Source organism: Ziziphus jujuba, chromosome 2, assembly GCF_031755915.1.
Source record: "Ziziphus jujuba cultivar Dongzao chromosome 2, ASM3175591v1".
NCBI lineage: Eukaryota > Viridiplantae > Streptophyta > Magnoliopsida > Rosales > Rhamnaceae > Ziziphus > Ziziphus jujuba.
Genome location: NC_083380.1, coordinates 8,147,199 through 8,174,843, shown reverse-complemented (window position 1 = coordinate 8,174,843; position 27,645 = coordinate 8,147,199). Strand labels below are relative to the sequence as shown.

The following is a 27,645-nucleotide window of genomic DNA, read 5'->3' as shown; positions in this document are numbered from 1 at the left end:
AGGAGAATGGACATATATGTGTGGGGGGGTTTGGTGGGGGACTGCGTGGAGAAATTCTTCACGTTTTCTCAAAATTACCTGTCCAACCTTCCTACTTTACGCGCTTTTATTGTTATTATTGATATTTTTTTTTTAGAAAATAAAATATTATAATTTTAATTAGAAATACATCATTTTGACTACAAATGCAATGATGTATATCTGTTGGATGCTTGTTTGACATATCAAAATTCGGGAGAACAAAATCTTTACCAAAATTGCTGAATATTATACATACATATGTATACGCAGTACAAACCTACATGTCTGGTATTCTGTGATCCTCTATACAGTTTTAGACGTTTTCAATCCTCCAATTCACCTGAAACTAGTTTCGATATTGCTACCAACCTCCTGAGAAAATCGAACAGAGGCAGCACGAACCATGTTCACCAGATCCTCATCGAGCTCTTCAAGTTCGCCAGAATCACATAGTTGCCGGTACGATGGAGCCATTAGAGTTGCTGCAACCTCGACCAAGCTTCCTAGAGAGAAATTGGCAGCGAGTTGGATTATTTTAATGCAAAGTTGTCTCGCAGAATAAAGACAGGACACAATCACATTTGAGCAGGCTTCTTGAACATCTTCTAAGAACCAGAACTTGGCAAGCCAACAAAGCTCCACATACGGTTGTAGCTCATGGAGCTTCTCCTGGGTGTCCATGCTCTCCCATAGACATCCAGTGGGAGGATTTGGCAGCTGACTGGAATAGAACCAGCCTACGAGTTTAATCATTGCTTCCCAACTGACAGGGACCTTTACGGTTTGTGAAAGGCTGCGAGAATAAACAAAATCTAAGGAAAAAGAAAAAGCATGAAAACAGAAAACTGAAATGTTGAAAAATAAAAATGCAAATATACAAGTACCTCTCCTGCATTCCTGAGTTAAACAAGGCTCGTAGATAATCACAACTTGATGACAATATAACTTTGTGAGCATGCATGTGGGGCATTAAAACAGAACAAAAACCACATGCCCAGCCCGAGTACTCGGTTGATTTGGCTTCCAAGATGACATCCCTGAAGCCAGCAACGCATAACATTACTATCAAAGTATATAATATATATATATATATATATATATAATTACGCTCGAAATAATCAAAGATAGAAGAAAAACATACGAGAAACGATGTCCAAGTGGACCCAAAGCTGGAGAAAGATCAGAGCTAGGATATGGAGCTCCCCACTTTGGACTTCTCCTAGAAAGCATTTGCAGCAGAGGATGAAGATTACAATGTTTAGCAAGCCTTTTCAACTTTTTAATGAGTTCTTCTCCTACCCGTAGGTGTCCCAAGTACATATATTCCAACAACTTTACCAATATCTGGTGATCAACATGAGCAGATAACCGAATTTCTCCGCTAAACTTTCCACAAATTTCCATGGAATCCGTTACTGAAGAACCAGATTGTTGCTCACTAAGTGGCAGCAGTGATCGACATCGAATTGCAAGTACAACACTATGAACACTCAAACACTCACCACTTGTAAGAATGAGTCTAGTATCAGTGTGATCCATGACATTGAGTGCTTTGCCAATTCTATTCCCAAGTTTACTTGGAAAACCATAGAATCCAAAATAACTAAGAACATGTGCAGCAGACCATCGTAGTTCAGGAGTTGTTTTGTCACTACAGATATCCTGCAGTTTGCAAACTAGTTCGGCTATTGTACAAGTCATCTGATTTGTAAATATGTCTAAGTTATTTCTTATGCATACAGAATACTTTATCAATTCTGCTAAACCCCACAAACTATAAAGCAAAAGCATGTTTTTGACTTCCCATACTTCTGTGGAAGGAAAGCAACAAGTCCTCTCATAGAATGCATTATGCAGATGCGAAGAAAAGTTCAACCTTTCTGTACAGAAGTCACCCTTCAAGCACAAATTTACAAGATGTAATAGCGTCTTCACTCCTCCACATTCAATTAACCACTTCTGAAATTGTGGTAGACCTGAGTAACACGTCAAACTCATCAGGTAAATGACAATTTGTAGTGCATCAAAGTCATTCCCCGATAAGTTTCTATTGAGTGTTGTCAATAAGAGTTTCAAATATCCTACGCAATTTTGGTGGTTCAGTACTTTAAACAGTCTATCTTTCGCCTTTGATGAAACATACTTGCAAGGAGTATAAATCATCATCAGAACTGCCCTTATTGCTGATTCACCTCGTAAAGTATCACCAATATCATTTTGCCAAAAACATTTCTTAATTGCATCCAGAAAGGCCAAGCTGTCAAATAAATAAAGGATAAAAATCACCCAACCATGAAGATATAGGAAATAATACATGTAGAATCTCCACAAAAAAGCAACATTTAAGCTTAAGGAAAGAGAATGCAGTAGACACAAATTTATATACAGGGAAACATAGTATAAACAAGAACCTAGTATTCATAAGGATTAAAGCATTAGACATTACCTACCATGCAGATGTAATGAGTATGTCAATGAAGAGCTCCTTTCCATTTCCATGCATCTCGGGGTTGAAATCTTCCTCACAATGGATAGCAAGCCATCCAAGAATATCCCATATGTAATTCCTTGAACCAATAAGATAATCTGCATTTAGACATTCCTTAGCAATAGATATCTGCTCTTCTAATGACAAAATAGGTTGATACAATTTGCTATGAGAATCTTCTAAGAGAAGATCAAGAAGAACTTTGTCTATCCCTTGTTTCCAGAAATATATGTGATGCTTTCCTGCCCAACAAGTAATTAGAGCCAAGCGACATGCCTCCACTAGCAAAGATATCTTGTCACCAGCAACCTTTCCAGAATTCAACTCCCACTTGCTCATTCCACTGATGATGGCTTTCACAAATGGTTCACAACACAAGCTCATCATTTTTAAAAATTCTTGTTCATTTATCTGAGCAAAAAACAGTAAGCAGTTTGACTTAATACATTAGGATGCTTTTTAAGTTCTTACCATGATATGCTTTTGGGAAGAAGAAATTACAGCCATTACCGCTAAACATTGAGCAAGCCTAAAACCTTCGGTACGAACAGAATAAGGTTGTGAATGGTCCATGCAGTGCAGCATCATCTCCATAAGGGCTTGTCCATTCTCTAAAAGTTTCTTGGTCCCATTGCCGCATAAAGCTGGTAAGCCGAAACAGAAAAACCACGATAATCCAATATTGCAAGAATATAGGTTGATTATTTAATAGAACTTAGATGGAAAGAAAGGAAGTTCAATATAAAAAGTCAAATACCTACAGCAGAAAACAGCTTCAAAACCTCCACTCTATCCTGAAAATCTGGCTTTACAAGCACATTGTTTAAAGCCTTCGTCAGTTCTGGATTGCTCCAAACAGGAAACCTAGATTCATGCCACTGCCATAGTACTGTACTCAAGAATGAAGCCATTTGATTGAAATACTCAATTGGCTTTTTTCCTCTGAAAAAGTCTAATATGTTAGCACTAACATGAGAAACACTTTCTGTTTTCTTCAGAATCTCCCAAACAACCTTTTTGTTCTTGAAGCTCAAATTTAAGAGAATATGGTTTAATGCGGTTACACATGATATAGCAACTTCAGTCTGACGGGCAGATAACAAGGATGACAAAGGATCAACAAGATCTAACATGTAAGACTGCAAAACTGAGTTGGGTAAATTGCTGACCAACTTCACAGTCACTTCAGCTGCCATGCTCAACACGCTCACATTTCGACGTTGAAGAATCCATACCAATGCCCCAACCATATCAGCAACAGAATCCTGAAATTGGAAGGCAAAAGTCATGAAAAGGTTTCGACTTTTGATTAGTATTGGACAGATCCCAGAACATATACACCCAAATTAGATATACTTATTACAACCTACAAAACTAATGATTTAAAGGGTTTTTTTTTTTTTTTTTTTTTTTTTTTTTTTTTTAACTAGATGGGTATTGTCACATACCTTCACAAGTGGATGGTGCCGAGCATCTCGAGAAACAGAATCAAGAAATGCAGAAATGGAGTGGACTACATGTCTTTGTATCTCAATATCTGAGCATTGCCATTTTCTTGCATGGCTGTCATAAGACCTACAATGTATAAAACCCATTCAGGAAGCACATAATTTAATAGGCATGGGCCTTCTATTTACATCTACTCGCTGAACCTTTCACTAATTTTGTCCAAACTCAAAAGTGTAGGCCACCAGAATGATTCTATATCCAATTCCCAAAAAAGAAAAAAAAAAATTCCAGCTCACTGGGTTTTGGCTACAAAAGTCGTATGATTTTGGAAGCATAACATCTTTAAGCATAACAAGAAAAATAGGAGGTACTTTTTTAGCATTTGAAGGCAAAGGTAACAGAAGCTAGCTATAAAGGTTGGAAAAGGAGAGGAATTTAGGAACCCAAACCTGGTACCGAGTTTGAGAGCATCCTGGAGACGCTGATGGGCGGTTTGTGTACGCCCACTGAGTTTCCGATTGTCGTCTGCTCCGCGTTTCGACGATCCCATCTCTTTCTCTTTTTCTTTTTTTACTTTTGTATCAAAACCCAAAAATTTTCACAACAAACAAAACCCCCCAGTATATATCAAAAATGCAATAATTGTCTTAAAAGCTATATGACTTCCAACTTTAGCGGCAAACCGACTTTTTTCTTCTGAAGAAAAATACAAAATACCCCAACTCCAAGCACCGCCATTTTCAACTTCTTCTTCTTTGCCATTTTTTATTTTATTTTATTTTTTTTGGTAAGGTATATAAATATTTATTTGTTTTATATCGTATTTTATTTTTCACAGCAGTGTTTTTGCAAAATTTTTTAGAAACGTTGTTTTCTCTATTTTAGAAATATTGTCCCCTTTTTATGCTTGTTTCTTTTCATTAATATAACAATACCAAAAAAATAAATAAATAACGTTAGTGATGAAATTGTTTCCATTTATGGTTCAAAAAAGCATTGATTAAGTAAAAACAAATAAATAATCCTAATCCCTTCGAAACATGGCCATATACCCTTTTTTACATTTCACATTTTAGAGATTCATTCACAAATTTGCTTCTCTAATATAGTATTTAGTCGTCAATTTAATTTGGCATTTAGAACCTACTTTAATAAAACAATAGCTCCAATTTCACACCAAAACCCATTTTCTTACTGCTATCTGATCCATTGTTAGTGGAATATAAGCAAATCAATAAAATGATGAACAAAAATACAATGAAGAAAGTCCATCTTCAAAATAAACCACAAGTGAAGCAAGTAAGAGAAGAAAACACATAAAATCATTGACATTTGACAGTATAACAAAGCTGAAATAGAAAGTCTAACGCTAAACAGACATAAATTTTTTTTTTTTTCCAGGGTTCAAGCCAAACCCCAATGCCTATCATGCTTACAGACACAGCTTGACTACGGCCTTCATCTGCAAACCCACCTCCAATGGCATTGCCACGAAAGGTAATATGATAGAATTCCAGATATAAGCACAAATTCTACCCTCCCCCACATCCTTGAAAATTAATAATAGGTCAGGATCGTGGGATATCAACTGCACTAGACACTGTACATTTTCCACCTTTTCAACATCGAGGAGTTCCACAGCAGAGCATCAAAATAAAGCTCCCAAGTCAAAGGAAAATTATCCCCCCTACCCTTAAACAAAAATGAGTTCTAAAAGGATAAGTCCCATAACATATTAGAGAGAAAGAAAAACAGATAAATCTGCTTGCTAGTTTTCCAAAGCAGATATGTAATATGGGATCAAAAAGATGTAAACCATATAAAAACTAGACTTTTAACCCCATCCATCATATACGCCTATCAAATATTTTATTATTGTCAGCTGTTGATAAGTTGCCTACGACTTGAACCATGAGCACAGAAGAAATGTGAAACACTTCCACTCATGTCCACATACACTTCACTTTCTCAAAAGTACAGTTTCTCAGCTACCATGGTATATATATTCACACAGCTCCTCATCAGCTTAGCACCGATTCTGAATTCATGATACCACCATTATCGCCATTATGACTGTCAGATCCACCTACAGACATGGAGCGCCGTGTAAAATCCATCAATAGCTGCCTCTGGTGCTCATCCGTGTGAGGAAGACTTGCACGTAGAAGTTCGACCGGCATTTCACGAATAATAGATTTGGTTGCATCTGTTCCAACAACTGTGATATTTGGTGGACCCTGCATCAACAATGACTGCATAATACTATTATATTTATTTACACAATACTTGGTTAAAAGACCGAAAAATTCATTGAAGGAAGCCTGCCAAAGTGCCCGATTAGTCATATTATAGTTGCTAGCGGCATGAGGATCCATCAAAAGTTCAGTTGCCCTCTCAAGAACTGACTTTAGAATGAGAGAAGCCCCATCTCCTGCAGAACTGCCAAGTGGGCGAAGAGGGGGCTGCTCTGATGAACAAACGACTGCTGCAAGGCAGGCACTAAGTGCACCAAGATCCATGCCATGAACACACAATGAAACAACCCTTGCGAGGTCATTTGTCGTTTCTGCTGCTCCTGGGTCAGAGGGGAGAGCACCAAACAAGAACCTTAAGTGACGGAAGATAGCCATGCAAACAATCCGCATAAGCTCACTGCCAGGAAAAAGAAGCTGTAGGTACCGTGAGAGGAGCTTCCGTCCCTTAGGTAGAGCAACTAACCTCAAGAACACAAGATCATCCTTGGGAACAAGCCCAACTGAATGGCCATTTTTGCCTAGTGGGTCAGCCAGTTGAAGTGACGCCGCAAGTCCTTCCAGCAGGACCTGCCGTCTACGTCTCAACTGGGTCCCACCATCTTGTAGTTGACTACATTGCAGAAAACGATCAATATCATCTACGTCAAGAAGAAGACAAAGTCCATCTTCAATTGTTACTCTAGCAGCAAGCATTGGCTCCTGCTCTAAGGGCTTCTCAGAAGCCTTCTGTTCAGTGCTTCCAGGACCAGATGAATTTGGTGGGTCAACTTCAAGAAGAGGACGGGGCCTACGAATTGAAGAGAAGAGAATCCTTCCAAGAGCATCTACCTGGAGAAAAGCATGGGGTTCAGAATTAGAGCGTCCACGGGGAGGAAGATCCCTCAGGTGAGTTGGGCAAAACTGATGCCTCAGCTTCCCCCCAGATGATTTTTTTGCAAGACAAGCCTGGTGGTAATAATCATCTACATATGGGTCATTACTGTGTGTTGCAGCAAGTTGCATCCGAAGAATACTCTCAATTTCATCAGCTGTCATATACTTAGACCTAAACTGTGGCAACCCACCATCACTCTTCTGACTACTTGAATCAGAACTCTGCTGACTAGAACGAGAATTCCTTCTACTTTTCTGGCTCAATTTTGGCCGTTGTTCTCTTAGATCAGCCAGACCAAGCATTGCTTCAAACTTACTCATTAAAGGTGAAGAAAGATGGGGATTGAATACATGGGACTGCATCCCTGGCAAATGATTAAAGGATGGCTGGATGTGGTGGTGCATTCTATGTTGCTGTTGCTGAGACTGAGTCACTAATTGCGGAGGCATTATACCGTTTTGATGAGACAATTGTTGCTGCAATAAATTATTCAATAAGGTAGAATGATCTCCAGGATACATGCCAGCCTGGTTGACCCATTGATTTGGAGGTCGACCATTGACACGGACACCAGAATTAAGCTGTGGTAAATTTCCACCAAAGTGGGGTGAATGAGGTGGCCCAGACAATTGAAGCTGAGAATTAGAGAAGGCATTGAGGTTTGGTGAAGATAATCCACCTTGGTGTCCAACAAGATATGGAATATTCAGATGACCAGAATGATGATTTGGTGAAGCATGCTGGGATCTGCCACCAGGTGGCGGGTATGAAGTGAAAGAAGATTTTGGCACCAAAATTGGTTCACTGGCAAAGTGCTGGAGGTGGTTTTGCCGCTGATGTTCCTGTTCAGGGTATGAAGATGTTCTGTACAAAGGCTTGACTTGCTGTTCCTCTTCAGGGTATGAAGACGTTCTGTACAAAGGCTTTAATTCCATAAGCTGAGCAGAAGATATTGGCTGCGAAGACCATCGCTTTCCTTCTAGACTGCTACCAGCATCATAAAACTGATGGTCAACCCAGTTAGGGAACTCCTCTTGTGCCCATTCTGAGGCAGTTGAACCTGAAAGAAACAGAAAAAAATTAGAAGAATAAAGCATTGCAATAAATCAACTCAATTATGAATTTTCACATTTACACTCACTTTCTCTGGATCTCCTATCCCCAATTACGCCTGTGTTTCTTGGTCCAGTTACGCCTTTGTTCAACTGCAAGTAAACTAGGTATAAGAACATGCATGCCTTAAACACAAAAGCCAGAAGATGCTCTCAGACCATAAAAGATACCAGGCACATTCTAAACCATCAAAAAGAGACGTGCTTCACTTTTCATGCAACTTTTCAACTCCCATCAAAAGGGAATACATACTATAAAAGTCAACCGCTGCTATTAGGTAAAATCAGGCAATTCAGTTTCATGACCATATGATCGGAACTAAACTAACCTTTGAAAAGGTGCTGGCTAGATCATCGATATCAGACAGAGATCTTAGAACTTCTCGCTGCAACCCAGAAAAATAAAAAGGTTAGTTGAAACAAGCTGAAAATTTCTAAATTCTTAGAATTTTAATCAAAAGAAAAAGTTTGAATCAAATCTCTTGTCAACCAAAAACCAATTGAACTGAAAATAATCAAAGTGGATAGATAAAGAGAAATCAAACACCAAAGATGACAAAGGACTAATGGTGGGGGATGGCCTCCAGGGCTTACACTTTTCAATCAAATGGTTGCACATAGATGACCCAATAAATCAATATATATTGACTAAGCAAAAAAAATCAATAAGCACTTCATATAATTGATATATTGACCAAGTCATTGACTAACTAAAACAAATTACTTCATATATGGGCATTGTAGAAAGGATAGAATGCGTCTGTAATTGTGTTCCTCTAGGATGCTATTGGAAGACATGCACCTTCCATAGTCTGAACAGAGAGACATCAACCGACTCAAAAATCTACCACTTGGTGAACGAAAACAAACGTATGAGGTGAACACATGATGGGAACAGAGCGCCCTCCAAATGAGGACTAAAAAGTATATATTAACATATCATATTGATAAAGTTAAAGGATTAAACACAGACTATACCTGTTCTCTATCAAAAATAAATTCTTCTTCATCAAATCCAGCTGCAGGAAAATCCTCCTGTCCATCTTCTAACCCTCCAAGCTCAACTTCTTCTAATACGTTTTTACCGAAGAATGCATATTGAGATGCATCAAATACAGTACCTTCTGCATAAAGACATGATTCGTGTCAGAAAAAATATATAAATAATATATTAAAAAAGATTCTAATACTTGCATCACAAAGAACATTTCGTGTAAACACCACACAAGTCAGACAATTAAAATCCTTTTCATCCAGAAACCAGAAAATGAATTTACAGAACCAATATATTAAAAAGTCAGCTTCCAGAATACTACTAAACGTGGAAAATTAAATTATTCGATACCCATATGAAATTGATTCCACCAATTTTACTTCATTTTCTCAGTTTTCTCAACAGTCAAACAGTTAGTTAGCATAAACCCAGATCCAGAAGCAAGCTAGAAAACTTTAAAACGAAGATAATAATTAAAAAATAAAATAAAATAAAATAAAATAACCCAGAAAGCGATAAGAAGCGAACCTGTTGAATTATCTCCGAATTGCTTGAGATCTTGAGGATTGGGAGCCTCGTGAATACCACTACCACTCCCAAACCCCTCCATATCAATTCCCTTATATAATACTAAAACTCCAAATACAAGATCGAAACTCACAACTCCAAAACCCTAATCATGAACAAAACTACTCAACGAATCAGAAAAAAAACAAAAACCCTTTATAAGCTGAAATTTCTAGGGTTTCTGCTCGGTTGGTGAAATGAAGAGATCTCTACAGTGATTTTGTTAATCCGATTCATTCCAAAGATTGAATTTTTTTTTTTTTTTTTTTCAACGAGTTGGATTTTTTTTAAAATGAAAAACAAATTCAACCAAAAAAAAAAAAATACAGCTAAAAAGAGAAGAGAACCCACGAGAGGCAAAGAGGAAAACGATAGAGATAGAGAGAGAGAGAGAGAGACAGAAAGATAGAATATGAGATTAAAGAGAGAAAGGACGGCGAAATGACCCTCTTTTTTTTTTTTTTGTAATTTTCTTTTCTTTTCTTTTCTCTCTCTAAAATGTTCTCTGTTTAGTTTTGTAAAACTGGTTGAGTAGGTAGTAGCTGTGGCAATTAAATTTTGATAAGCTTATATGTTTTTTCTCAACGTGGAATGGAAATGCGTTGTCCAAAGTGGAATTATAAGAAGACACGGTAGCCTTGCTTTTTATTTTTTTATTTTTTTTTTGGGGTATTATTATTACAAATAATTATGAAATTCTATTATGTGGGGTATATACTTTTTGGGATTTTCTATATAATTACTCTCATGTGTTGGGAAATCTTACAACAAATGACCTTATATTTTTTTGGCATATTGGGTTTTGTTCTTCTTTTTATATATTGGTTGTCTCTCTATTGGTTTAGAAAGCACTATCTTTATTTCATGTATAAAATTTAAAATTTTTAAAAAATAAAATAAAACTCACTAGGGTCCAATCGGAAGTAACATAAACACATAACATATGAATTATATTAACTCTTCAATCTGCCAAATGTCAAAAATGGTTGTCAAAAGTAGTTCTTGATTATGATTTCTTGCCAAAAAACTAATGGTAATCCACCTAACATGTATATATTACGACATGCATACTCTTTTTTAGCATTTTTATTTTTCATAAGTCAGTAAAATCAAATCAAATTTAAAATTGTGATTTTGGAATATGATCTTGAAAAATTTGTCCCCTTTGTTGTTGTTAATCCACTTCTTTTTTTTTTTTTTTATCAATAATATTTAAAGTCAAGGTGCTGTTTTTATTATTATTATTTTCTTTTTTTCTTTAAGTCGGAACTATCACTATTTGGAATAAAATATTTCCAATCTCCCATTAAATAAAATAATGAGAATTTCCTAAGAATCTAAGATCTGGATTACTGTGTAAAGTTCTAAATTTGGACCGTCCATGTGCAACCAAGTGAAATATACCACAATTTCGGGCAGGTCAATCGGGCTTGGGAAGTTGAAACCAGCGCGGGTTGGTTAATTGTTATGACTATTCTGACCCGTTTACCATTTTCCCACTAAATTTCGGCGGAGATAAAATAGTTTCTTCTTTTTTTTTTTTTTTTTTTTTTTTTTGGGACCAAAGAAAAGAACAGAGAAAAAAACAAACAAAGAAAAAGAAGCAAATATGGCACGCAGCTTCAGCTTACATTCACTGCAATCAATTCAAATCCATTGTTGTTGGCAAAATGGTACAACGTACTAATCACATAACAAAAATGTAGCCCATCTTCAAAATATATGAACTCAAAAGGACAACCAAAAAAGAAAAGGAATTCATAAACAAAGTTGGAACAGAAAGTTTGATACTAAAAGCAACAGCAATTTTAACATAATTTTTGACAGTTGAGTGCAAAACCCAACTGATTATCCTGCTTTATAAAAACCAACTAGCTTACAACCTAAACATTTGCAAGCCCCTTCTCCTCCCAATTGCATTGCCACAACAGGGAAAACATGACCCATAATTCCAAATATCATAAGAGGGGAGAGAGAGAGGGGGAAAAGAAAAAAAAAAAAAAAAAAGAAAAAAAAAAGCACATAACTCTAACCCCCACCCATCCTTGAAAATTAATAATCGGACAGGATCGTGGGAAATTAACTGCACTAGACCACTGTACATTTTCCCCCTCTTCTCTCCATTATAAGGAGTGTTCCACAAAAGAGCATAAAAATAAGCTCCCAAGTCAAAGGAAAGTTATATTCCCCTCCACCCCCCAAAAAATATAATATTCTAAAGGAAAAATCCCATCACATTTTAGGGAAAGAAAAGAGAAAAAAACACAAATACACCTGCTTACTAGTTTACCATTGCAGAGACATGTAATAAGGGATCATAAAGATGTAAACCATAAAACTAAACTTAACCCCACCATATACGCCCAAAAAACACCGCATTTTATTGCTGTTACCTGTTGCTAACTTACCCATATGACTAGAACCATAAGTAGAGAAGAAATGCAAAAGCACTTCCACTGGTCATCAAACAACAAGTCCACGTACACTTCTCATTTGTCAAAAGTACAGTTTCTCTGCCGGCCACATTGCTAATGTGTATTGATACGGCTCTATATCAGCTCAGTACTGATTCGGAATTGATCTGACCACCATTCCCTCCACTGTGACTATCAGAACCACTTACAGTCATGGACCGCCGTGTAAAATCCAGCAAAAGCTGCCTCTGATGCTCATTGGTGTGAGGAAGACTTGCGCGTAAAAGCTCAACTGGCATTTCACATGTAATAGCTCTTGCTGCATCTGTTCCAATAACGGTAATATTGCCCTGGATCAGCAAGGACTGCATGACACTGTCATATTTATTTACACAATATTTGGTTAAAAGACCAAAGAATTCATTGAAGGACCCCTGCCAAAGTTCCCGATTAGATATATTGTAGTTGCTAGCAACATGAGGATCTGTCAAAAGTTCAGTTGCCCTTTCAAGAACTGACTTTAGAATGAGAGAAGCCCCATCTCCTGCAGAGCTGCCAAGGGGACGAAGGGGGGGCTGCTCCGATGAACAAACGACTGCTGCAAGACAGCAACTAAGTGCACCAAGATCCATACCATGAACACACAATGAAACTACCCTTGCAAGGTTGTTTGTAGTTTCTGCTGATCCTGGATCAGAGGGTAGGGTACCAAACAGGAACCTTAAATGACGGAAAATGGCCATGCAAACAATTCGCATGAGCTCACTGGCAGGAAAAAGAAGCTGTAGATACCTTGCGAGGAGCTTCCGTCCCTTAGGTAGAGAGACTAACCTTAAGAACACAAGATCATCCTTTGGAACAAGCCCAACTGTCTGGCCATTTTTGCCAAGTGGGTCAGCCAACTGAAGTGACGCTGCAAGTCCTTCCAGTAGGACCTGCCGTCTACGTCTCAACTGGGTTCCACCATCCTGTAGTTGACTGAATTGTAGAAAACGGTCAATATCATCAACATCAAGAAGAAGACAAAGCCCATCCTCAATTGTAACTCTAGCAGCAAGCATTGGCTCCTGTTCTAAGGGCTTCTCAGAAGCCTTCTGTTCGGTGCTTCCAGGACTGGATGAATTTGGAGGGTCCACTTCAAGGAGAGGACGTGGTCTACGGATTGAAGAGAAGGGTATCCTCCCAAGAGCATCAACCTGGAGAAAAGCATGGGGTTCAGAATTGGCACGTGCTCGGGGAGGGAGATCCCTTAAGTGAGTCGGGCAAAAATGATGCCTCAGCTTTGCCCCAGCTGATTTTTTTGCGAGACAAGCCTGATGGTAATAATCATCTACATAGGGGTCATTACTGTGTGTTGCAGCAAGTTGCATTCGGAGAATACCCTCAATTTCCTCAGCTGACATGTACTTTGACCTAAACTGTGGCCACCCACCATCACTCTTCTGATTGCTAGTATCAGAACCCTGCAGATTAAAACGAGGATTCAGCCTACCTTTCTGACCAAATCTTGACCGTTGATCTCTAAGATCAGCCAGACCAAGCATTGTTTCAAGCTTGCCCATTAAGGGTGGTGATGGAGGAAGATGGGGAGCAAAAAGTTGGGACTGCATCCCTGGCAAATGATTAAATGATGGCTGGACTGGATGGTGCATTCTATGTTGCTGTTGCTGTTGCTGTTGCTGTGTCATTAATTGTGGAGGCATTATACCATTTTGATGAGACAATTGTTGCTGCAATAAATTATTCAATAAGGTAGGGTGATCTCCAGGATACATGCCAGCCTGGTTGGCCCATTGATTTGGAGGTCGACTGTTCACAGTAATACCAGAATTAAGCTGTGGTAAATTTCCACCAAAATGAGGTGAATGAGGTAACCCAGCCAATTGAAGCTGAGAATTAGAGAAGGGAGTGAGGTTTGGAGAAGATAATCCACCCTGGTGTCCTCCAACGTGATATGGAACATTCAGATGTCCAGAATGGTGGTTTGGTGAAGCATGCTGGGATCTGCCACCTGGCGTGGGGTATGAAGGAAAAGAAGATTTTGGTACCAAAATTGGTTCACTGGCAAAGTGGGGGTGGTGGTTTTGTGGCGGCTGCTGCTGCTGCTGCTGCTGCTGTTGTTCGGGGTATGAAGATGTTCTGTATAAAGTCTTTGATTCCATCAGCTGAGCAGAAGAAAATGGCTGTGAAGACCATCGCTTTCCTTCTAGAGTGCTCTCAGCATCATATATTTGATGGTCAACCCAGTTAGGGAACTCATCTTGTGCCCATTCTGCAGCAGATGAACCTGAAAGAAACAAGTAAACATTAGAGGAATAATGGATTCCAATGGATACACTAAATTAGGAAGTTTCACCTCTACACTCACTTTCTCTGGATCCCCCATCTCCAATTACACCTGTGCCTCTTGGTCCACTGACATTCTTGTTCAACTGCAAGGAACAAGCAATTAGAACATGCATGACTTTCTCAAAAGCTTGAAGACCATAAAAAATATTTGGCCCTTATAGACCATAAAAAAAGCGTGCACTTCACTCTTTTGATGCAAATTTTCAGTTCCCATCAAAAGGAGGGGGGAAAAGTTTAAAGAAGTCAATTGCTGTCATCAGGTAAAATCTGAAGCATTGGGAAGAATAAGGCTAGCATGATTAAATTTAGATGTAATTACCCCAAAAAAAAAAAGATCAAAACTTTCCTTTTTGTTGGTAAGGCCCAAACATTAAGCGCAGGCTGGACTATTTTAAGTAGTCCAATATAGTCAAATCTTACATCCAAACAGGCCCTAAACATATGAATTGATTTTCCATACACCACAGCATACACAAAAACACAACGACAAATAACTACAAATTATCCATACCACATTCACGATCATATTATTGCATTAAACTAACCTTTGAAAAAGTGCTGGCCAGATCATCAATATCAGAAAGAGATCTTAAAACCTCACCCTGCAAATTAGAAAAAGAAGGGGGGAAAAAAGGAAAAGGAAAAAGAAAGTCAGTTGAAACCAGGTGGAAATTTTTATATTTCAACATTATTAGTAAATTTAGAAGTTACAATTGGATCAACTATCAACCGAAACCAATTGAACAGAAAAATCAGTAAGTGGACAGACAGAAAGATAATCTGAACGCCAAGAGTGACATGAACAAAAAAGGAACTCCTTTTTTCCATGGCAGGGGAGGAACACCTAAGCTTCTACTTTGCAATCAAATGTGAACAGATAGAACTACATAAAAAATAACAGATTGACTGGTCACTAAATCTTAAAAACTAAAGGATTAGTTTAGCACTTTATATACTTCACTGACTTAATGACTTTCTTATACAATGTATTTCACTTATGGGAAATGTAGAAAGGATAGAATAGGATTTTATAAGTTCCTAGTTATGCCACCAAAAGACATGCACCTTCCCTAGTCCAAATGAAGAGATATCAACTGACACAAAAACCCATCATGTGAATGAAAACAGAGAGCGAGACAGAAAGCCCTCCAAGGGATTATGCGCGTACGTGTTTAAACATTTCAAATAGATTACCATCGTGATTGAGTTAAAGCATGAAACGAAAAAGGACATACCTCTTCTGGCTCATAAAGAAACTCCTCTTCTTCAAATCCAGCTGCGGGAAAATCCTCCTCTTCTTCTTCCAACCCACCCAATTCAACTTCTTCTAAGACGTCTTTACCAAAGAATGCATATTGAGATGCATCAAATACAGCATCTCCTGCATAAACAAATGATTTATTCCAAAAAATTGGTTAAAAATATATATATATATATATATATATATATATATATATTTCAACACTAAAATCATGAAGAACACTTCACAAAGCGCTAAGCAAAAGTCACCCATAAACTTATTTCCATTTGAAAACCATGAACAAAATTTACAAGCCAATTTAGTGGAGCTCAGGCTCAAGAATATCCAATTGGTTCCTTAAATTTACTTATTATTCTCAGTTTCTTCAACAGTCTAACAGTTTAGTTAGCAGAACCCAGATCAAGAAACAAGCAAGAGAACCTAAAAACGAAAATACAAAAAAGACCCAGAAAGGACAAACAACAACAACAACAACAACAACAACAACAACAACAACAACAAAAAAAAAGAACAAAAAAAAAAAAAAAGCAAACCTGTGGAATCATCTCCGAATTGCTTGAGATCTTGAGGATTGGGAGCTTCGTGAATACCACTCCCACTCTCAAACCCTTCCATATCTATTGCCTACTCCAATTCAAGATCGAACCAATCAACAAAAGAGAAAAAGAACTCACAAACCCAAAACCCTAACAATGAACCTACTCAATAATACTTAAAAACACAAATCCCAAATCTAAAACTACAAGAATAAAAAGCCAAAACAACAAAAACCCTTTTAAACTCAAATTCCTAGGGTCTCTGCTAGGTAGGTGACAGAACGATCTGTACAGTGATTTTGTTACAGCGATACATCCCGAAGCTTCAAACTTCTTTTTTTTTTATTTTCCTTTTTTGGGGGTTGGATTTATAAAGATAAACAAATTTTCCAAAAAAGAAAAAAATACAGGTAGAAAAAAAAAATTTGAAAAAAAAAAAAAAAAAAAAAGAACCCACGGTAGAGAAAGAAGATAACGATTGGGCTTCAATTTATTAAAGAAAGAGACGGAGAGAAAGAATATGAGATTAAGAGCGAAAGGACGGCGAGATGATTTTTATTGTTTATTATTTCTTTTTTTTTTATTATTCTTTTTTCCCTTGTAAAAACTACTGGTTGGTTATCAGTAGGTAGTAGCCGTATAACAAATATATAATTTTGTGGGGTTTTATGGTTTTTTTTTTTTTTTTTGGGTGAATGGGGTTTTATGGTTTTTGATTGCAATTGGTTGTCATAAATCCAATATATATATATATATATATATATATATATATATAATTAAAGAAAAAAAAGTGGCAGTGGATTTGAAATGGAATACAGCTGCTGTGTGAAAAAAATAATTGTGAATTATTAGAGTTGTGGCAGTAAAATAAAGGTCTATAGTTTATTGAGAATGAAGGAAAAGGGGTATATACTTTTGGAATTTTTGGATTTTTAATAAAATTCTTCAAGACAATTATTAAATTTTGTTTTCTTATTATATGTTGGAAAATGTAATAACAGAGTATGTTAGTATTGTAATTATCTAATATTCTAATTAAGGTGGTTGGTTCTAGAGGATTACGTTATGTGTATGATATTTAAAAATAGTAATATAATTCTTAAAAAAAAAAAGTGATATAATTTTGTTAAAAATAAATTTCAAAAATGTTAAAAAAAAAAAAGTTTACTTGACTGAAATATATATTGGTTTTTCATAAAAATTTGTGTTTCTACCATCCAAAATATATATTATACACATGTACATTTTTATCTTTATCCGTCATATGGTCTCATTCCTTTTTAATTTCTTTGTACAAAATTTAAATATGCTTCTCAATATTATTTTTCGTATTATCAAATTTTATGTTGTTGCACTGGTTGGTTCACTTTTATCGTAATAAAAAACAGTTTATTTGTTATTTTTGATTCTTTATTGGAAATAAAAACCAGTTTATTTATCTATTTATTTATTTTTTGGTGAATAAGAGTTTGTTGTGTGGTTATGGAGAATTAATTTTGGAGCACATCATCCTCCTTAGTTGTTAATTCATGAGTTTTCTGAGTGTACTGCATTATACATGCAAATATGGATCAAACTCCCGTTTTTTGTTGTGTGTGTGTGTGTGTATGTGCGCGTTCGTGTGTATTGTTATTGTTGCTGTTGTTGTTGTTGTTGTTGTTGTTTTTTCTTTTTTTTCTTTTTTCTTTTGGGTTGTGAACATGGATACGGGTCAGGCAATTCGGGTTGGAAAACAAGATGGGTCGGTTAAGGATCATACCCGAAAACATTGGTGCGCAGCCATAAAATATGGCTTTGTTTCCTATCTTTGAAAGTTTTCCAGTGATAAAAAACACTGAAAAAGCATAGTTTTCTGTAACAAAAACAAAATGGCGAGAATAGCTTGCAGCCACCTTATGCCATCACTCCTTCATCCACTGAAGCAGCAGAGAAACCATTATAAGCTGATGGGAGTAGTTGGGGGATTGAGCAGAGGGTTTTCTGCGTCTTCCATGAAGATAAGCATGAGCCTTAGAGCCGGCATCGTTGGTCTGCCTAATGTTGGCAAATCCACTCTCTTCAATGCTGTTGTAAGATTAAACGATCAGAACCCAACTTTCTTACTAAAGTTTTTTTTATTTATTTTTATTTACCACTGCTATTTATTGCTTGTTATTGAAAATTGTTTATGTTTTTGCTTTCCTGGCTTATATATATATTGAAAAAAAAAAAAAAAAAAAAAACTGATGAACTAGAACTGGGACTGTATTTCATTTTGATTGATGTTGACAGACAATGTACAAACTTGGGAATTTTGACGTGGTTGGGACCTTGGAGTTATTGGATGTATTTCCAATTTGTCTTGAGGGAATGGATGATTTTTACATGACCTATTAAGTCAGCTGGATAGAATTTGGGTTCTGGGATATGCAGCATATGTTTTTGTAGATTTTTAAAGTCAAAACTCCAAGAAAGGCAACACTTTTGGGCGAAATATGTTTCAGGGTGATAGACTTCTGGCATTTCTTTAGTAGCCTACTTTCTCATGCATAAACCCTTATGTTTTCTCACTTCTCTCCCCATACTTTGTTGACCATGTTGTTGAAGAACCATCATTGGTCTGGAATTATGCATCCTGTATTCCTTGCGGGTGCAAAGTAGACTCGATTACGATACAAAAGTTTTTCATGCATGCAGGTTGAAAATGGGAAGGCTCAAGCTGCCAATTTTCCTTTTTGTACTATAGAGCCAAATGTAGGGATTGTTGCAGTTCCAGATAAACGTCTAAATGTGCTTTCTGATCTCAGCAAATCCCAGCGAGTGGTCCCAGCATCTATAGAATTTGTAGATATTGCTGGGCTTGTGAAGGGAGCCAGTCAAGGAGAGGTAACATTCCTTGCTCTAGCTTATTGTGGCATCATTGTTGAGTTCACAACTTAAACAATGAATTATCATTACTATATTTGTTATTTCTGTTCTGCCTCCAGAATGTCATGAATTAGAAAAAATGCATTAGCTTTATTTATCTCTTAATCTGTATATTGCAGGGGTTAGGTAATAAATTTTTGTCACATATCCGAGAGGTCGACTCTATACTTCAGGTTTATGTCCCTGGTTTTCTGCTGCCGTCGTTTGTGGATTTTGTCTTTGTTTGTTATTGAATAATTTGGCCGCAGTGGAGATTTTGTGATGGGTTGGTGTAACGTGAGCCAATGCTTGCGGATGTTGCTTTTCAATTCTATATCCCGAACCAATTAATTGTTTTTTCAGGTTGTTCGCTGCTTTGAAGATAATGACATTGTTCATGTTAATGGAAAAGTTGATCCTAAGTCTGATATCGATGTTATCAACTTAGAGCTTGTCTTCTCAGATCTTGACCAGGTTTGCTAGTTTGGACTTGCTTACAATTGTACTAGACCTTTCTGGCTCAAGTTTCGGAGCTGATTTAACAATTTTAAATGTATATGGAGCACTTTGGTTATTTCATTGATCTTTATAGTTTGATATAACCTTCTCGATTTTTATTTGATTATTTTGTATTTTGGGTGTGGGAAGGTTTGGGGATTGTCACATGCTTTTTGATGGTTCTGTACTTTAAATGGTTCTTAAGTGCCAAAGGAACAATTTCCTTTGTTAAACATTGTCCTGGTAACTCACATATATCTATCTATCTATATATATATTTATATATTATTTTTTATGATCGTATCACATATTACCGCTTGTTAGAATGAGTAGAACTGATTTTGAACTAAACTGTATCTTTTACAAGAAATGCAGATCGAGAAAAGAATAGAGAAGCTCAAAAAAGGCAAGGGAAAAGACTCGCAGTCAAAAGTTAAGGTATAGCATTGATTCTTATTTCCAACTTGCTGAAACAAGTAGCATATCACTCCCCTCGCTCCCAAACTTTCAATGTTCTTTTGATCTATAAATGCTTTATGCTAGTTTTGAAATTAAATAATTCTATTACTTCAGGAGGAAGCAGAAAGATCTGCCCTGGAAAGAATTAAAGAGGCACTTATGGATGGAAAACCAGCACGATCTGTTTCTTTAACAGATTTTGAAAAAGATGCTATAAAGCATCTTTGCCTGCTTACAATGAAACCTGTTATATTTGTAGCAAATGTTGCAGAGTCTGATGTTGCTGACCCTGGAAGTAATCCTTATGTCAACCAAGTGATGAATCTTGCATCAGAGTTGCAATCTGGACTAGTAACAATTTCAGCTCAGGTTTGCATATACATAACAAAAAGAAGTGCTAGACTTTAAAGAGTACATCCTTAGCATGTGTCTGTCACTGTCTGCAAGTTAGAAGTGTTAGAATTCATCTCTTCTAGCTTTGATCTGTTGCCCTTCATTTTTCTTATTGTTAATCATTGTCCTATGCATGTAAGTTTTTCATTGCAGGTTGAGTCAGAGCTTACTGAGCTTCCTGCTGACGAGAGAACAGAGTTTTTGAAGTCTCTTGGTGTCAGTGAAAGTGGTCTTGGAAATCTTATCAGGGCAACATATAATCTTTTGGGGCTTCGTACTTATTTTACTTCTGGCGAGAAGGTGAGGAAGAATTTTGTGACATGAATTCTTGAGTTTATTAGCAATTCATGTTTTGAAATGATTGTTCTTCTTCTCATGTTTTGTAACATGAATTCTTGAGTTTATTAGCGATTCATGTTTTGAGATGATTATTCTCCTTCTCATGTAGGAAACAAAAGCATGGACCATTCTTGCAGGTTAGCTTAACCCCTGCTGGTTGTAAATTCTATTTTGTTAATGTTTTGTAAATTTTTATTTTTTTTTATTTTTATTTTTTTTTTTTTTGGGGTTAAGAGTACCTACATTGCTTTGAAGTAAATTATTAAGGTATTTGAAAATGTGTTGGACAACATTTTCATCATAGCATGTGTATCCTCAGATTTATGTTCATTTGTTGAATCAGGAATGACTGCACCTCAAGCTGCCGGAGTCATTCACTCTGACTTTGAAAAAGGTTTCATTCGAGCTGAGACGGTAAGAATCATAGTTAGAAGTTTATGTTTTTTACTGGAACACAGACCTATTATTGATGCAATGAAATAAAAATATATATAAATATTTTGGTGAGTTTGACTGTGTGAGAAAGCATCTCTGATAAGCATAAAAATTCTTTGTGTGTTGCTTATTTTTCTTTTTCTTTTTTTCCATTAAAAATATTGATATGAAACACAGTGGGCTATATTCTGAGAGTAAAAAAGAAAAGTTTGTTAGTCTAATGCAGTATCAAAGTTATGCACATAATAGTTAGCCAATATCATGTTTTTGACCATTGTGTGCATTATCAGGTGTCTTATGATGATTTTGTTGCTGCTGGTTCACTTGCTGCAGCTAGAGAAAAAGGAGTTGTAAGTTTGTGGTCTTACAAAATATTCTGGACGGTTTGCAGGAAGCTCTATCTATACTACCAATCTATAGTCTGCCTTATGAAAATAGTAAATTTGCCTTTTATAGGTTTATTCAGTTAAGGACCTAATTCTATTATATACATAACTCAAAGGCTGTTTGGTGTAGATATGACTTATATTGTACAATATACCGGTATTTAGCTGACAGAAAAAATTGGTGCTGGGGACACATTCTTATGAGCTTCGTCAAATGTTTGACCCGTTAAGAAAATCGCTTTCTGAAAGTTTAACATCAATTTTTCTAGCTTAGCTAGTTCTCGTGGAACCCCCGTTGGGTATTAGGAGTAGATTAACATGGTTTGTGTTGGGGGTAAAACTAATATCTGACGATTTGTTAATGAGCCAATGCTTCAAATCTTCCTTTGAAGTTGAAAATGATGAGGTGTTGCACTCTGTTTACCACAACTAGTTACTGCTGTTGAGCATATTCTCATTCGGCTTGGTTTATGACTTCCAAGTTCAATTTGCATAGGGATTACAATGTTTTCTAGAAAAACCGATGACAATTGATCAACCTATTGTATGTATTAAGTCTTATGGTGATTATACTCTTGAACAACCGTCAATGCATTTATTGTTTCACATTTTGATACTTTGACTATTATGCCTTCATAACCTCCTGTGGTTCGTCCATGCCCATCGATTAGTTGTCTGTCTCTAGCCATGCGTCAATCTTTTCTTTTAGTTTGTTGGATATCCAAATATGTCCTGCCAGTCAACTTGTTTAAATTATAAGTTAGACTTTTTTGATCAAACAGTTGCCAAATAGTCAAATCAAAGTGATATTTGGCATGCATGTTGATTATGAGAGAGATGGCTGATTTTGTCAGTAAATGACTAATAGGCTTGGAAAGTAGAGTATTGAAAGGTGCTAATGTCTATGAGCATCACAAGGTTATCTTCTCTCATTTATTTACCATTTCCTTGTATTATCCTACATCAATCTTTATTAATACTATTTTGTCCAAAAAGGAGAAACCTTATTAATATTAAGCTTTGGTGGTTGCAGTTGAGATCTGAAGGTAAAGATTACATTGTACAAGAAGGAGATGTGATGCTTTTCCGCTTCAATGTGTGATAATTTGAAACATGGAAGGCTTAGTTCTTTTGCCCCCTAGTACTGAGATTGAGATGTAGTTCATTTGATTTAGATGATCTTGGAAATTTTGAATGGTCTGAGATCATTTCTGTTATGTGAATCTGAAATATTCTTTTGTTTTATAAATGCTGAGAAACTTATATCTGATTGTAGAGGCAAAAGCTCAACTCGTTAAGGAAATTGTTGTAAAATGATTTTGAAAAAATAAATATATTGAAGAAAGAGAAGAAAAGCTAATAGAATATAGTTTTCACCATTATATCTATAAAATTCATATGTTGGAAAAGTTCCTTTGGTATGTTCCAAAAACCATGTGAACAGGGTTGCTGAAATTGGATAAAAGTAAGGAATTATATAACTGGTGGATTATCAGCTAGTTATGACCATATGGAATGCAAAAAAATAAAAATGAATGATTTGGTATTGCAATCAAAATCTATAAAGTTTTTGCAGCCGTGACCAAAAAATAAATTTAAAAAAAAAAAAAAAAAAAAAAAAAACCGTTTTTCTTTTCTGATACAGGATGAAGATCAGATGTCTTTTTCTGTTGATTGATAGGTATGGTTTGGTGTTTGCTTTGGAATGGGGTGCTGGGTATTTAATACTTTTTTGGTTCTTGTTTTTGCTATTCCAATATTTGATGTGATAGGTGATGCTTTTGCTTCTAAGCAAGTGAAAATCCCAGCTGTTATCACTTGGAAGTGAAGCTGGAGGAAAAATAAAAAAAAGAAAAAGCTTTCATTATTTCATATATTTTAAAATTATATATTAAATTAAATTCCACTCTCAGCATCATTTGGCTTTGTTCAGGTCCCACTCTTGGGTTGTCACTGATTACAGGATTACCAACTGCCCCTCACATTAATCCTTAAGAGCCCCTTCTTGTTTCTGATATATAAAAGATATAATGTTAATAAAAATATAATATAAATATTCCTTGACTAATTTCATGATCCCAACGATAAGAATGTAAGATAGAGTTGATGTCTTCCAAGTCATTATCACTTTCAGTCCCTGCTAAAATAGTGATTTCCTCATCTTAACATTCATTTCATCTATTGGGTAATTTTGAATGTTTTTTTCTTATACCTTCTATAAATGATTACATACTTTATATTAGTTTTATATTATGCCATGCTTTATATGAAGCAAAATATTTCTTCCTTAAGCTAGTGCCAGTTCATATATCTCTCACCTTATTTCTTTCTTACTGGGATAGATAGATTAAAAAATCCTATTAATATTGTTAATTTCTAAGTAAAATGTTCCTTTTTTTTTTTTTTTTTTTTTTTTTTTTGGTGGATAGGTTTAAGTACAATGTTTTATGTGTGGTATCTAAAAAGTATCAAAAGATTTATTCCCTTTACCTAGTCTACAGTGTTTTCCCTTTATATCTAAACCTATACATATAAAAAGTAACATGCATGCTTGTATAAAAAGTAATATTGTCTTTTCCCATATGTATATTCTAATTCTTTTTCCAGAGAAAAAATGTATATTCTAATTTTCATTACTTGCATTGAAAGAGTGAACCAAATCACACACGCAAATTGACTTATTTATCACACACTTTTGTATGTTCATCACCTCTTATATCTTAAGAAGCCAAAGTTTCATGGAAGCCAAAAAAAAGGAAGCCAAAGTTTCAATTTGAACATGTGAAAAAAAAAAAAAAAAAAACATTAACGAAAAAAAGAAGTTATATAAATTTGTAAAATTGCCAAAGCAATTACAACAGTGTAATCGCTCATAATCAATGATGAAATATTAAGGATGTGAATGCTAAAAAAAAATAAAAAAATCAAATCATTCGAATGCTTAATTGTTACATTATGAGAGTAAACTTCAAGTTTGTAAAATCAACAATAAAATAGCTTAATAATATCAAAAACAGTAACAAGTTCCGTGTAAAATAAGAACAATCATTCCTATACTCATTTTCTCAACATGTGTATGTCATCAGCAGAAGTACACGTAACAATCTGTTTCCATGGTAAAATTAAGTTGGTGTCCATTAAGCAATGCAAAATGGATGACAATTTTTTCAGGGTTTTTTTTGACAAATTTTTTTTTTCAGAGTTTGTCACAAGACATATCATAAGTAGTACTACTAGCCTAGTTGGATCGAAAGCGACACTCCATGAATTTGTCATTCATATGTGTATATATATATATATATACACGCTATAAAGTATATATTTCAATGCAGCTTCCTGTAAAATTTACTTTCTTACTAATTTCCTCGGTGAGTTTTATCATCTTCCTATTAACTCTTTTGTTCATGACCTTCCTATTCCCACTATAACTTTGTTTTGTTTCAGAACAATATTGTTATTCACTTTATATGATTCACTTTTTTGTTAAAAGTTTAAATTAGGCTCTAAACCGACAAATTTTATTCCAAATCAAGAATCGTCCAATTTCAATGTTTGGGCACATGAACTTGCTAATATAAGTCCCGGCAAAGGTTGGAGAATCCGTTTAACCTTTTTCTAAATATGTATGATTATTTTGGCCAACCTGATCTCTGCTTAATGACTTTGTTCACTATCTTCCTAGATTTCAAAGCTAGTAATCCTAATTGGGTTTTGGGTTAAATTTCCTGATTTAGTTGGCAAAGACAGAAGTTGTTAATAAGAAATGAAGCAGCTTAATTAGGATATATATATATATATATATATATATGTAGATCTACAGATAGGCAGGAATTTGGTTTGTTTGGTAGCTTTATATGAGCAGGCATGATGATTTAATTTAAATAGTAGGATTCTGTACCATTGCAATATTACTCTGATCTATTTAGTCACTGTCTTCTCAGACATCCAAGATATTTTTGAGTACACTGCTTTGTACCGATTTTCATTTTTAAATATAATGAACAAATAGGATTTTAATACAAAACTAATACCATATACTAGCTAGTTCTTAAACTTTGATATAAAATTTAATTTAACATTCGTATACATATATATATATGTATATGATAGATATAGATACACCTTGTTTTTTTATACATGGTATGTTCCTATAAAGAGGACTCATTCATTCTGAAAAGTCCCCTGGTCCCTGCAATCAAATTTTTTTTTTTTCCCCATAATACATAAATATTTGTATATTCTTCCAAACGTCGTATATGTACAAATTAACACATGTGTGGGAATTTTAATATATTAAATTCCAAATACAATGCATGCACAATAATTATAACATAGCTATAACAAGAGTCTTAGGGTTGCCCATGCCAAAGGGATGGTATACATACATGTACCCAACATGCATTTTGCCCTTAAGTGGATTTTTTTTTTTTTTTTTGTTTTTTTTTTTGAGACCCTTAATTGGGTTTTCTCTGTGTGTTACAGAGAAGGCAATGAGTTCCTAGCCAAAATGCTAGTACCATGTGGGAAGGATTTGGCTCTTTGTGCTAAGGACAAGGCAGCTAGTCAAGCTTCCAGTCCTGTGGGACACCACTGCTCATGGCATATCTTGCCTTCATGCTGCTACTGGCTATTACTGGTTAAGATGGATCCAATGTTCCTAAGTTTTATTTTTTATGCCATTTATCTGTACTATAATTGTAATTTTTTTTTTTATAAAACTATTAGAGTTGAGAATTCAAATTCAGAATCATTGTCTAATATATAAAAGAATAACTTTATTATTAGGATAGATACACTAAAACTTTTTCCCTTTGGATCCTATGTTCCTCTGCATGATCTTTGGGTGTTTATGAAGTAATTGAAGGGTTTCACTCTTCAATTTAGTTGATTAATATAGCAAAACTTCTTTAGATTTTAGGAAAAAACCAAGATATATATACTAAAAACGTATACTACTTTCCATGTATGAAGCACACTGTCTCTTCTAATTGAATGATTTTAGTCAAAGTCATGATTTACCATTTGTTTTTCTGGAGTGACTTTATGAAACTTTGTTTATATTTTTGAAACATCTATAATTAATCCCATAAATCCATACACAAAAATTCTTGATTGGTTTTGACATTTTATATATCGAGGCACAATTTAGTTATTTATTTTTAGTTAGCCCTTCTAAGCCCTAACATCAACCTAACAAAGTCAAGGCTAGCTAAAAGAATATTCCACAGTTTTCAAGAACAAAGTTATGGATGATTCAAAGCATTTCCACGTAGATTATGTAAAGCCATGTTGAATTATTATGAGCTCTGGAAAGCAAATGTTGGCTAAGAAGTCTTACCCATGTAGCGCAATCCCAGCACCCCAAAAAGCATCAGCAGGCACAAGGAGAAATATCCTTTTCCTATATATGCCTACTTTTTAGAATTTTATGCCCATATGCATGCTTACAATATATTCTTACATGTAATTGTTTTTTTCATATATCATATGCAAATGCATCCTTGCTTCATTTATTAGTAAGGCATAGATGTTTATAATTTTATATAAATTTTCAAACCCTATAAGAGATATATAGGCCCTAGAGATTAAAGAGTAGATCATGATAGCTAATTACATTTCCTCATTACTAAAGAAAAAAAAAAAAAACAATCTACTAAATTTGTTTTGATTTTCCCCGTAAAAAACTTGATTTAATTTTGTTTATAATCTTTATTGATACATTACTTCTCTCTAATCTTATCCACACTCAGTCCTGCCAAAAAAGAAAAAGAAAAGAAGAGAAAAGAAAACTCCAAAGTCCTTACTAAAATACAAAGAACGCCACAATACTTAATCTATCTATGATGTGTGCAAAACGGAACCGAAATTATCCTCTCATCTTTCAATTAATTAATAAAAGTATTTTTCATTAAAAGACCATGATCCATTC

At 35.4% G+C, this 27,645-nt stretch overlaps 4 protein-coding genes and 1 long non-coding RNA gene across 10 annotated transcripts; 1 reads left to right on the top strand and 4 right to left on the bottom strand.

The window, feature by feature from the left end:
• Window positions 1–200: 200 nt before the first annotated feature.
• On the bottom strand, window positions 201–4,771 carry LOC107417974 (BTB/POZ domain-containing protein At1g04390). The gene is made up of 8 exons (XM_016026639.4): window positions 4,408–4,771; window positions 3,958–4,084; window positions 3,267–3,774; window positions 3,020–3,153; window positions 2,472–2,920; window positions 1,163–2,278; window positions 906–1,058; window positions 201–814 (listed from the first exon to the last, which is right to left on the bottom strand). Exons 1-8 carry the CDS (start codon window positions 4,506–4,508, stop codon window positions 358–360), a joined length of 3,045 nt encoding a protein of 1,014 aa, XP_015882125.3. The 5' UTR covers window positions 4,509–4,771; the 3' UTR covers window positions 201–357.
• A 487-nt stretch (window positions 4,772–5,258) lies between these two features.
• LOC107417972 (protein PAT1 homolog) lies at window positions 5,259–10,219 on the bottom strand. Of its 2 annotated transcripts, none has more exons than XM_048474353.2 (5): window positions 9,722–10,219; window positions 9,178–9,320; window positions 8,529–8,585; window positions 8,229–8,292; window positions 5,259–8,147 (listed from the first exon to the last, which is right to left on the bottom strand). In XM_048474353.2, the coding sequence occupies exons 1-5, from the start codon at window positions 9,801–9,803 to the stop codon at window positions 5,980–5,982; spliced, it is 2,514 nt and encodes an 837-aa protein (XP_048330310.1). In that variant the 5' UTR covers window positions 9,804–10,219; the 3' UTR covers window positions 5,259–5,979. The 2 variants fall into 2 exon arrangements, with proteins under 2 accessions (XP_048330310.1, XP_048330309.1); XM_048474352.2 differs by having other exon boundaries at window positions 9,178–9,323; window positions 9,722–10,104.
• A 1,139-nt stretch (window positions 10,220–11,358) lies between these two features.
• Window positions 11,359–16,752, bottom strand: LOC107417960 (protein PAT1 homolog). The gene is made up of 5 exons (XM_048474354.2): window positions 16,318–16,752; window positions 15,759–15,904; window positions 15,069–15,125; window positions 14,543–14,606; window positions 11,359–14,461 (listed from the first exon to the last, which is right to left on the bottom strand). The coding sequence occupies exons 1-5, from the start codon at window positions 16,397–16,399 to the stop codon at window positions 12,315–12,317; spliced, it is 2,496 nt and encodes an 831-aa protein (XP_048330311.1). The 5' UTR covers window positions 16,400–16,752; the 3' UTR covers window positions 11,359–12,314.
• Window positions 16,753–18,122: 1,370 nt separating this feature from the next.
• Window positions 18,123–22,983, top strand: LOC107417967 (uncharacterized). Of its 5 annotated transcripts, XR_007241184.2 has the most exons (12): window positions 18,123–18,389; window positions 18,997–19,185; window positions 19,347–19,400; window positions 19,570–19,680; window positions 20,080–20,142; window positions 20,278–20,532; window positions 20,710–20,856; window positions 21,005–21,032; window positions 21,239–21,309; window positions 21,621–21,680; window positions 22,499–22,634; window positions 22,750–22,983. XR_007241184.2 is itself a non-coding variant. In XM_016026629.4 (11 exons), the coding sequence occupies exons 1-11, from the start codon at window positions 18,189–18,191 to the stop codon at window positions 22,816–22,818; spliced, it is 1,248 nt and encodes a 415-aa protein (XP_015882115.1). In that variant the 5' UTR covers window positions 18,123–18,188; the 3' UTR covers window positions 22,819–22,983. The 5 variants fall into 5 exon arrangements, 4 of the variants coding, with proteins under 4 accessions (XP_015882115.1, XP_048330314.1, XP_048330315.1 ...); XM_016026629.4 differs by lacking the exon at window positions 22,499–22,634; XM_048474357.2 differs by having other exon boundaries at window positions 22,499–22,983.
• Window positions 22,902–27,361, bottom strand: LOC125422485 (uncharacterized). The gene is made up of 2 exons (XR_007241185.2): window positions 27,055–27,361; window positions 22,902–23,727 (listed from the first exon to the last, which is right to left on the bottom strand). It is a non-coding gene; the product is annotated as an uncharacterized LOC125422485 (long non-coding RNA).
• Window positions 27,362–27,645: the final 284 nt, after the last annotated feature.

Coding starts and splice junctions, on each gene's coding strand:
- LOC107417960 (XM_048474354.2), bottom strand. CDS start 16,399: ATGGAAGGGTTTGAGAGTGGGAGTGGTATTCACGAAGCTCCCAATCCT. Junction 15,126..15,758: donor TTCTTTATGAGCCAGAAGAG/GTATGTCCTTTT, acceptor TCTAATTTGCAG/GGTGAGGTTTTAAGATCTCT. Junction 14,607..15,068: donor TGGCCAGCACTTTTTCAAAG/GTTAGTTTAATG, acceptor TGTTCCTTGCAG/TTGAACAAGAATGTCAGTGG.
- LOC107417974 (XM_016026639.4), bottom strand. CDS start 4,508: ATGGGATCGTCGAAACGCGGAGCAGACGACAATCGGAAACTCAGTGGG. Junction 2,921..3,019: donor GGCTTGCTCAATGTTTAGCG/GTAATGGCTGTA, acceptor TTTTTTGCTCAG/ATAAATGAACAAGAATTTTT. Junction 815..905: donor AACTCAGGAATGCAGGAGAG/GTACTTGTATAT, acceptor TTATTCTCGCAG/CCTTTCACAAACCGTAAAGG.
- LOC107417972 (XM_048474352.2), bottom strand. CDS start 9,803: ATGGAGGGGTTTGGGAGTGGTAGTGGTATTCACGAGGCTCCCAATCCT. Junction 8,293..8,528: donor TAGCCAGCACCTTTTCAAAG/GTTAGTTTAGTT, acceptor GTTTACTTGCAG/TTGAACAAAGGCGTAACTGG. Junction 8,148..8,228: donor GGATAGGAGATCCAGAGAAA/GTGAGTGTAAAT, acceptor TGTTTCTTTCAG/GTTCAACTGCCTCAGAATGG.
- LOC107417967 (XM_048474355.2), top strand. CDS start 18,189: ATGGCGAGAATAGCTTGCAGCCACCTTATGCCATCACTCCTTCATCCA. Junction 19,401..19,569: donor AGGTCGACTCTATACTTCAG/GTTTATGTCCCT, acceptor TTGTTTTTTCAG/GTTGTTCGCTGCTTTGAAGA. Junction 20,857..21,004: donor ATTTTACTTCTGGCGAGAAG/GTGAGGAAGAAT, acceptor CTTCTCATGTAG/GAAACAAAAGCATGGACCAT.